The 11,021-nt window shown below is 36.8% G+C and overlaps 1 protein-coding gene across 1 annotated transcript; it reads left to right on the top strand.

The window, feature by feature from the left end:
• The first annotated feature begins 930 nt into the window (after positions 1-930).
• LOTGIDRAFT_235674 (hypothetical protein) lies at positions 931-10,567 on the top strand. The gene is made up of 10 exons (XM_009065128.1): positions 931-1,001; positions 3,388-3,593; positions 4,189-4,414; positions 5,244-5,419; positions 5,887-6,082; positions 6,829-7,003; positions 7,219-7,385; positions 8,214-8,295; positions 9,516-9,728; positions 10,305-10,567. The coding sequence occupies exons 2-10, from the start codon at positions 3,404-3,406 to the stop codon at positions 10,419-10,421; spliced, it is 1,542 nt and encodes a 513-aa protein (XP_009063376.1). The 5' UTR covers positions 931-1,001; positions 3,388-3,403; the 3' UTR covers positions 10,422-10,567.
• The last annotated feature ends 454 nt before the right edge of the window (positions 10,568-11,021 follow it).

The following is an 11,021-nucleotide window of genomic DNA, read 5'->3' as shown; positions in this document are numbered from 1 at the left end:
CTGTCTACCCAACAGGTCGCTGCCCCTGTTGGCAATGGTTGTTCTTGAGACAGACTTACAAACGCAGTTTATTGTGGTCGTTTCAAATGGAAGCCATATCGACCAGCAGAGCCATGGGGACGCAGCAAGAACATTTAGATCACGACAATCGTGATTACAGAATAAACCGAAGCCGTGTGGTATGCTTAAGGCTGTAAACGTTCGAGATCTCTCAAAACTATAAAACCTTAATGATTGGGCGATTTGGGGAAGTTACTTTCAACACGAGATTTCATTAACTCGCTAAATTATCTTAAGAGTTTGTCCGCATCCATGTTTGTCCGTTTACTAGTACCCCCAAACAATGTAGAATGGAGCCCACATTATTCTACCAATTGGGGCCGATCAATTGTGCGCTACCCCCGACCCTAAACAAAGTTTTGGTAGCGGACAGACAAAAAGGCTGATCATTTTCAACAAAAACACCTAGCACATCGTCCAAAATACTTTCGGTTGCTTGTTATGACTTATATTCACAAGATACGTTGTGAAATGAATGGAGGTGAATTAGGCTAATGAAGACGGGCAACACCATGCATTGTTGAACGAGGGAAATTTTGCCATGACACTCGATTTCGATTTCCAACTGTCGATGGGATCCTTAACTTGCAGAGCCAATTGCAAATTAGGCCTCGTTTTTATGTCCCATCCGAACTAGTCAGTCCTTCCCGAGACTTGCATCACTGGTAAGGGTAACCGGGTTGAAAATTAAGGTCTTATCTCGACATATGTTGATATTGAAAACTAACTCACTGAGATATCCCAGCTTGTGAAGCATGTCCATGTATAATAAGGCCCTACTACCAAAAGCTACAAATGACCGTAGACCTATTTATAATATTACTGTTGAGAAGGTCATGGTCACATACCTACAGTATATTGTGTAATATACTCAATAGAGGTTGACGTATCTATCGTTGATATTGTTTACATATATACTACACAGGCTCATACACATAGAGGTAAATTTATTTCTTTTCTCGAGGTGTATCTGTGTGCGTGTGCGTTTTTGGAATACGTCCTTGGTGCAAGGAATCTTAACGAGTTTCTAGAAGCAAATATCAATTGATATTTCTGTAGATAAATCGACCAAAGAAAACATCGTCAGAAATCTAGGTCAGCTATATATAATGTTTACAGTGTAATAAGGCTATTGCTCTATTAAGATTTAAGGGGCCGATTTCGGCATAGGTCGAAATCATTCCTTCGGGCATATTTCACCCTTTTTAGAAGTAGCAACAATGAATTACGTTGACCTTATGTATTTCAAATACGCACATAGATGGTTCAATACTGTTTGTTTATATGATTCTGGTCGAAGGGACTGACATGGCACTGACATGGAAAAGGGTCTCGTCGTTTGGATGGATCCTTTTGCTACTTGCTGTGAAGGTTAAAGATCCTCAAGCAATCTGATGAACAAACTGACCATAATGAGTCTTTGAGAGCGCAGGACCTGGTTCACACCTTGATGCTTAAGACAACATTATTCTCTGCCAGTGATGCAGGGGCTCTATTCTATGGCTCTGTGTGCTTCTTAGAAAATCTCGTATAGTTTAATATCTGATATTATCGAAATTACCGCTTGATTTTATAAGGCAGATCGGGGTCAGAAAGTAGGATGTAAATGCATGTATAAAGCAAGCCTTTTCAAATTAAGGTTTATGGGCAAAGTTAATAAAGAGCTTTAATTACTTTCCAAATTAAGGTTTCTAGGCAAATGTAACAAAGAGCTTTAATTGTTCGATATGGAGATATGGTGGAGGTCCTTTCAGTCGTTTTACTCACTTCATGCTCGTCATAGGAGAATACACATTTTGAGTAGGCCTGATGTTTTTGTTAAAGGAACAGATTGATTTGGGTCTTGCTTACATGTATATGTAAAAACTCTTAAGAAATATTAGAAATTTACGAAAATGGCTTAGTTCCTTCAAAAATATTTCAAACTAGAAATTACACTTACAAAGTCTTAAGGAATGACGAGTCGTTTTTTTGACTCTCAAACGCGGGTAATTCTGGATACGCATGAATTTGAAGGCTCAAAATTCGACGTTATTACTGATAAGCTTAGCTAAAAGATTCTTGTGTCTTACATTAAGGTACGATTGATCAAACGGATGGCGAATCTGTCCCTTTTTTCTTAACTTGTTTAATAATGTTAGGAGACTGATAGGATACATGGGCAGTATATGAGACCCTTAATGATCCCCCGTCACTGTCAATGCAGTTTCATTCATTTACTTGCACTGAGATAGATGGTAAATAAGAACCAGAACAAATTACTAGATAAAAAGTTCGTGTTCTTTCCTTTCTAAGCCAGTTATGAGTCAAACTGTATTACATAATGAACTAATACTATAACTTCTTATAACTGTCCGATATCCTTATATCACGATTTTACGTACGTACGTACTGTCCACAAAGATATGAGTACATCAAACATACATCGGAGAACGATTCAAAACAGCTATACATATTTCCATTATTAATGTGTATTAATGTCTACCTTGTACAATTAGAAATCATAGTCTAAAACAGTTCTTCTGAAGCGGGGTCCTTTATGCAACCCAAGTGGTGAGTTCGGAATAAGGGGAAATTAGGTGTGAATTATACACAAAGGAAGGAATTTCTGACAAAAGGGGTTTGAAATTCAGAAAAGCACCAGTTCATGAAACTTTACAAAGAAATCTTCGAAAAATGTCCAAGCATGTTCATTTAGCACCGAAGTGCGTATCTTGACAAAGTCGAAAATTTGTAATAACGGATGAAAAGTTTCGGAATTGTTGCCCTTGTGTGTACACCGATGAGACGATGATAATTTGATGACCTGTTTTTGTGGTTTTGCCTGGACTTAAAAATATTTTAAAGATATTTGGAAATTTATTATTAAGCCACTAAGACATTGTCATCATTTCTGACGGCTGGTTGTGGGCTTGCATGGCAAGCTATACTTCATTTTTTTTTAATTATTTATGTTTTATAGTGCTAGGTGTGAAGGAGACATTTTTCTCAAGAGGGGAATGGGAACTTGGGAACTTTATGTTGTGATAACCTTGAATATCTTAACAAAAAGTTCTTAAAACACCGATAAGTCCCTTCGCAGACATTAATGGAAAAACCCATCTCTGAATGTGAACACATATAATTAAATAATATATATATATCTTAAGATTGGCTGGGCAATTGCTGCGTCAACTAATGGTACACAGATTTTAAATTAGTTTGAAATTATATAAGGGAATTTCTCCTAACTTGTTGGTTGAAGGTTCTATTCTGTGCCCCCTCCACCTATATATTACCTTGTATAATCTCTATCCTTTACCAATAACATTACTTCTACTTTTACAGATACACCAATGCAAATATGATAACGTCACGGTTAATGAGAACTTTGGTTCGTTCCTCGGTATGCAGATTTCAGTCAACCACTGGAGCAGGCGTGGCAGAAAGTGATGATGTTGTGGACAGTCCAAGACCACTATCTGATATGCCCGGTCCCGGTGGAATATACAGAATGCCTTATTTAGGATTGGCTTTTATGTTGAAACCATTCAGTAAGTTCCTTAACCCACAGAAGTGGATTCTTTGAGATCTTCGTAATCGAAGGATTTTTTCGTTAGCTTCTTTTGTAACCCAAACCACGCACATAATTCAAAACTAATATACTCAAAATAGTGCTGAGGGCATTTTAGTTCCAGATGGCTCCTTGTGCAACTAACTAGCCCCAAAGCTCTTGAATTAAATCTCTAACAAGTTCTCTTGATAATGTCATGACTAAGACTGACCAAGGGCTTGCTTCCAGAACACCTGATTAGATCGGAGCTATTAACTCAGTGTTCCTTTACGGTAGTAATTTTCAATAATAAAATATTTTCAATGTTGAAATACTGCTAGATACATCAATTGTAGAGCGATACAGAAATATCAAAACAAAACCTAAAAAAACTTTTTCAGAGTTTAACACTATGTGATCTTCAGACAACTAACTTGTAATGTTTATATTTCATTACTTCATTAGATGCTACCAATATATTTCCAAACTGTTATTTTGGATTGCGTGTTTCGTTTTGCAGTTCGGATCCATAGTACATGAGTTTTTTATTCACTCACACCACAACGTAAAAAAAACATTTCCTTTCTGTTTTACAGCCAATATATCACAGCAAGATTTCCACCTGCTTTTAGACCAGTTACACGATAAATATGGGGAGATAGTTCGAATGAAAGTAGGAAATGGCGATTGGGTTTGTACCGCCGACCCACATGATATCGAAAGAATTTACAAATCTGAAGGGAAATATCCCAAGAGATTCGGTCTACTCATGATAGAACACCATTTTAACAAGACCAAAAAGGAGAAGACTATAGCATTTTTGTAAGTAACATTTAGCAAAAGTTTGGCTTTTCTCTGTACGTCTTTTCTGCACTGTTACTATATAAAGAAGTGGATAACAGCACTGTTTTAGATATAGTCTGCGATATCAGCATCAGCTGAAAGAGGGTGCTGTCATGTACCAACCGACCAACCATTGTTGTAATTCATAGAGTTGCCAATTTATGATCACTTTCATTAGTCCAATACATAGGCCGGTGGGATACAACATTGCATATTGCCATGGCGTGGCGACTTGAATGTGTGTTACTTTCTCATTATTGGTCGGTTTCCATTTGCCATTGATGCTGCTAAGAGATCTATTATGGACAAATCTTCTAATCCCACGGCTTTTTGTGCTTAAGATTTCTCAACAGTCTAATTAAAATTAGACCAAACTTTCGTTCCGTTTGTTTTTATTAACTTTTAATATTTAATTTAATTTTAATTTTAATATAGCCACTGCAGTTAAGGACTAACGACAGCCCTCTTACACGTTTGTCAAATAAACCTTTTGACCTAACTCGATTTCGTCTGCTTTAACCAATCAAATTTCTACCCTTTCCAGTGCAGTGTTTATCAGGTTAGGTCAAAAGGTTAATTTGACGAACGTTCAAAAAGGCTATCGTTAGACCCAAGATGAAAAAATAAAAAAATAAAAGCTTATAAAAAATGTAACGAAAGTTTGGTTAAATTTTGATTAGACTGTATTCCTCAACAATTAAAAGTCGAAAAATACTGACCTATCCGTGTTAAAGATTTCCATCATATTGAAAGCTTCAAGCACAATCTTCATATTAAAAATTATAAATGGAACTAATCCTATTTTCAGACAAGGTCCAAAATGGGCAGAACTGAGGCAGCATATACAGAGAAAATTAGTTCGACCCAAGTCGGCTCTATATTATATTGACGGTCAAGCATCTGTAAGTCGAGACTTTGTGGAAAGACTGAAAACTACCAAACCTGAGGATGTCCGCGATCTGCTCTTTTCATATTCTACTGAAAGTAAGTTGAACTGTGCTCATTAATTTAATCAGAGTTTGGGAACGTTAAAGCGAATATAGTAACAATATTCTAGTTTCTAGATTTCAGAGACAAACTTTTATATATATCTGCAACACTTTACAGAACTAGAATACTACGCTCAATTGAAAACGTCGCAGTCATTACTTATGGTACTTCTTTTTGGAGGAGTCCACTACCATACAACTTTATCTCTCGATTTTGCGATACTTTGGACGAAATTTTGAACAACAGAACTGTCTCACTTGTACAGATTTTTATTTAAACTGTCCATGCGTCATCGATGGCGTTATAATATGGGCATTTTCTATTTACAAGCCAAGAAAGTTCTTCGACCACAGCTCTCTTGACCAAGAACTCATGAAATGGTACATAGCTCATTTTGTGACATTCCACTACATCAATTGTTAATCAAATAAGAATTTTAAAAAATATGATCCATTTTGTAGGTATTGGTGTTGTGTGTTTTAATAAGCGGATGGGATTTATGGACGAAGAAATGGATCCAGAAGTAGCCGACTATTTCGAGAATAATAAACAATTTTTCACCTTGCTGAACAAAGGTATAACTGGGTTCCCTTTTTACAAATATTTTGAGACTCCTATGTACAAAAAAGTGATCAACACGTATGAAAAAACTTACAGGTATGTTAATTTTATTCCTTCACCAATTCAAATCATCTTTTACCCAGTGGGGCTGGTTGAACCATGTTCACGGGCCCAGACCCACTAAAGGCCTCCACACCCAAAACAAATAATACAAAAATATTTAAGAACACGAGGTCATGTCCATAAGTCCATGGGTACACACTCATCTAGTTCAGCCACTGTTTTTACCAAAACAGACTGCAATCTGACACAGTTCAGATGATGACAAACTCATATACAAAGTCGGTAATCTCCAGCATGCCTACAAAGAGATACTGCGGCGATTGCTTCGTTCAGTGACAGCCGATCAACGCATCTGCTCTCAATGCCATTAGCATCAGACAGCTCATTGTAAGAAGCACATCGCAGACCCCCTACTCGACCGACCTGTATCATTTTTTTTCTTCTTCTCCAACAATCTCAAATGTTATCGCAAAACTGCGGAATATTCCAGAAATTTTCATCCAGGAGTGCATGCGTAAGACTACAGGGGAATTACCTCAAAGAGAATAAGTTTGTTGTTTTTATTCGAAATAAATTTAGTGTGACAATTTTTCTGGCACACTTCATACATGTTTAAAAGCCAATTAAATCTATGAGATGAACATGAAATAGTCCAATAACTGGTCTGGATCACTGAAGATGGGAAGAAACGATTTTGAATGAGTAAAAAAACATTATGAACATGTATGTAAAATATTGGATTTCTGTTCTAATTAAGGATTCAATCAACTTCATTCCAGTTTTGGTCGAAAGCAAGTTGAAGAATCTTTGGAACAGACCAAGAAGATGAAAGAAGAAGGAACCTTTGATGCTGAGGAACCCAATTTCATGATGTCCTTACTCGCAGAAGAACGACTGACAACTGATCAGATTTCTGGGATTGTCTTGGACTTACTGATTGGTGGAACCGACTCGGTAACTACTTCTACAATTCCGAGAAGGAGGGATTTAACAGTTCGTCCAAATTTGGGGAAAGGAGGGTTTGTTAGTTCGTCCAAATCATTTCACGAATTTCCAATTATCCACTTTTTTTCGTAGATTTTTTTCGAATCCTTGAAACGAACCACAAAGTAAGCACCCACACAACGTCTTTCAAAGAAGAAAATTGATAATTTGTATGTCTATTGTAGACTGCTAAAACATTAGAAGTAATGTTAGACGTACTGGCTCGTCATCCAGAAGAACAAGAGAAATTATACAAAGAGGTTCATCAATTTCTTGGCGATGATGGAGACCCGACTGCCGAAAACCTGCCCAAAATGAAATACCTCGTCGCCTGCTGCAAAGAATCTATGAGGTAAATTCTAATTTTTTAAGACCTCAAGTTGCATCGATCTCGCTTGATCAGGAGTTTTCAACTTTTTCTTTGTTTTATCCCTTTTAGGATCCTTTCTTTTTATTAATCCTTTCGTGTTTTTCTCTCTGGTTTTCCATGCTACCTTTTTCATGTCGTAGAATATAGCCTGACTCAAAAGAACGACATAAATTTTACTTGTCCAAATATGTTATGCTAGACTACATACAAAGCGCCTTATTACCCTCAAAAATTTCAAAATAGCCTCCTTGGGGGTAATTACACCAAGCATGAAAACCCCTGCATTAGATTGTTCTTGTTATGCTTCAATGTTTATTGGACGATTGTGATGGGCTTGTGGCTTCTATAACTAACGCTTTTAGCAGAATGTAACAGCAACAAAGTTGGTTACTGGTTTTTATATTTTAAATCCTCCCCGCATAAGCCAAGTATTTATTGCTTAATGACCAGACTCCTTTTGTCCGCTACGCGCAATCGAATACGCTCCCGTTAGCGACATGCCAACTACAAATATACGTAGTTAACTTCTCGTTAAGACACAACCCTACCAATGACTGTCGGAAAATACCTTTTCTGGGAATACACTTACGTCATTCTTGCTATTTTAAATCTATACAACATCGCTGAGCACAAAAAATCTCTAAATTTTTTATCAGTCCGGGCTTACCCAACGACGGACAAAAGGAGTCTGGGCTTAACTTAGATTCGGTGACGTGGGTGATAGAAGCACTTTTTTGTGAGAAACCAGGATTGTATCTCATAATATTATAATGACAGGCCTCTGATAATTGGGTATTCATCGTTTTACAGAATGAACTATCCTGTGGTTTCGGGTAGTAACAGAATATTAACAGAAGACATAATTCTCAGTGGTTATCATGTTCCTAAAAATGTAAGGTACAACTTCATTAAGGGCTTTATGAATACACCCCATCATAAAATCAAGATATTAAAGTGATACTACGTCTTGGAATGAACATAAAATTTAAGTTCTCGAAATAGTCAATAAGAGTATATATTCGTCAGTGAACTTACCTGATGTCATAAAATTACAGAATCCCTGTAAAATCTGGAAAATTCATAAGTAATTATTGAAAAACGCTTAATCTTGATATTAAGTTTTTTTTTTCAAAAGTTAATTGCATGTTTATGGATAATTACTAAGTTTTTTGAATTTATCGGATTATATAAGGACTGTTATGTCATTTATGATACCAGTTATATCTACTGGCTCTTATTCGCCAAGTTTAAAATTGTTAAATTTTATGTTAATTCTGAAACGTAGTATTACTTTAAAAGAAAGCTTCGGTTGGAGGTTGGAAGGCTGACATGGAAGATGCGTCTACCGTTCGGATGGGCCAATAAATAAGGGTTCCGGGCAGTCCAGAAGGTGCACAATAAATATCTGTCTTCGGGACCACAAATCTTTTGTTCGTACATAGCTGAGATTTTACTCAAATTTGAAGCAGCTATTACAGGTGCACTACTAATTGTATCTAAAGAAAAAAATATATCAATCTATTCCTTATGGCACAATGTTTGTTTTGCATTATCACATTAATCTTCAAATTTTCGATTCTTTTGATGCAACGTACAAAATGGTACGGGTACACGAACGCCTACTGTCTTGGTCTCGCTTGTGCCCACACATTTATAGTTGTCACCGAACGAGCGTCATCATCCAATCAAATTCATTTTCTTTTCAATTGCATTTTGTCTCCTCTTGTGTCCGCAGCCGGTCGGTGAAACTACTAACGAACTTCGTACTTATATACCATTATACTTATTGCGGAAAGGATGGCTTAAAATCTTATCGACTCACCGACCAAGGGTATTTGAGGGTATTTTTTCCTCAAAATAAAAATATTGAGTTAGAGCCCTTGTACTTGTAGATTCTATTTTCGACCATGACTGCACAAATGTTAATGTATAGGATGTACAGCATACACATGTCATTCTGCATTCGTGATATGCTTCATGTGGGAATAAAATATATCCAACAGAAAATGTAACCAAAAGAATAGAAATTTATGGCGTCTCGGGCAGTGTATTGCAAACCCATTGCCCACACGAAGAGCAGGATTTGATACGTTACTACAATCTACATTTCAGACTCTAATTTTGCTCAATAACCGCAGAATGGTTCTTGATAGAAAGTATGCCAGTGATCCCGACCGGTATATACCAGAACGTTGGTTGCGCGACGCGGAAGGAAACAAGAATGTGAATATCCCCAGTGTTGGAATGATACCTTTCAGCATCGGTGTTAGGAACTGTGTGGGGCGGCGATTTGCAGAGCAAGAAATCTACCTAGCCACAGCCAAGGTATGTAAACAAAGAAAGTAACAAATATATTTTTCAGGGATAACAACTTAAGTTTACAGTTAAGGGTCCTTTCTACGAACTGGTCCTTGGCCAAACCTCTTGGCATTGGTCTTTCCCGGATTACCCATACCTATTTACAGCTGGAACCCACATCCGCCATTTGACGTCAAGTAAGGAACCAACAATCTAACCGACTGTGCTGTAGAACCTCATGAATAATGAAAGTCAGAAACACCTCCCTTTATTTCAGCCTCTGATAGACATTTTGGTAGTATGCATATATTTTGTTGTTCGGTCATACCATCATAATCCCCTGCGATTGAATCAAAGTCACAGTTGATGGATTCGAGGTATAAATGTTAACAAAAAATGAAATAAATAAAATAAAAAGATGTTTAAAACAAAAACGTGGAAAATCCCCATAAAACAGGGTCATATTTTTCAGACCCAACTCAGCCAACAAAATATATTCAGATGCTGCATCATCATGATGAAATCTAAAAGGTCTGTTGTATCAAAATGTTTCGAGATGGATAAACATAAATAATATACTTTACTCTGGTTTGTTTCTTTCAGATTATCCAGAAATTTAAGGTTGGATTGGTTAACCCGGAAGTGAAAAACACTATCACCTATCAGACATTTGCTACACTTCAAGATCCCGCTATGCTGACTTTTACATCGAGACGATAAGATTTTAAGCCATCCTTTCCGCAATAAGTATAATGGTATATAAGTACGAAGTTCGTTAGTAGTTTGACATGGTGAAGATGCCCTTTTTGTTGTACATTCCATTTCAGAATATCTATAAATATGTTGGTTCCCTAAAAAGGGGAAGTCTGAATGATTCCTTCTTCCTGCCTTCTGTGATGTCAATTTTGGTTTTCCATTTTATTGGTAGAGGAGTGGGTTTTTTTTTTCAAAGCAGTAGCTTCAATACGACAATGACACAAAGATTTCAAAAATATTGGCACTAACTCGTATATTTTATCTCAATGTAGTGCGGTGAACTTGATATAGTTTCTTTTGTATGAGATTATATACGGTAAAGATATTGCTAGTTACACGCAAGAATAGACGAGATACGGTGTCCGGTGTCCTTTGTGGTGATTATCCTTATAGAAGAAAATAGTAGAAGCAAATCGTGTCCTAACCGAACCTCGTGTGTTCAATTCTTCTATTTTCTACTGCGCCGTACCTCGACTATTCTGAACTCCTGTTGTCAAAACATAAATCATTTTGGTACTTTGATGTATTTCATCATCTCTATATTTAGTTCAGCAGGTGTTCAAT

Source organism: Lottia gigantea (assembly GCF_000327385.1).
Source record: "Lottia gigantea unplaced genomic scaffold LOTGIsca_68, whole genome shotgun sequence".
NCBI lineage: Eukaryota > Metazoa > Mollusca > Gastropoda > Lottiidae > Lottia > Lottia gigantea.
This window is presented reverse-complemented; position numbering and strand designations above follow the sequence as displayed.

What these genes read in the sequence shown, in the direction of transcription:
- LOTGIDRAFT_235674 (XM_009065128.1), top strand. Translation starts at nt 3,404, where the DNA reads ATGATAACGTCACGGTTAATGAGAACTTTGGTTCGTTCCTCGGTATGC. An exon ending in CTTTTCATATTCTACTGAAA is followed by an intron (nt 5,420 to 5,886) that starts GTAAGTTGAACT and finishes TCCATTTTGTAG; the next exon opens with GTATTGGTGTTGTGTGTTTT. An exon ending in TCTACCTAGCCACAGCCAAG is followed by an intron (nt 9,729 to 10,304) that starts GTATGTAAACAA and finishes TGTTTCTTTCAG; the next exon opens with ATTATCCAGAAATTTAAGGT.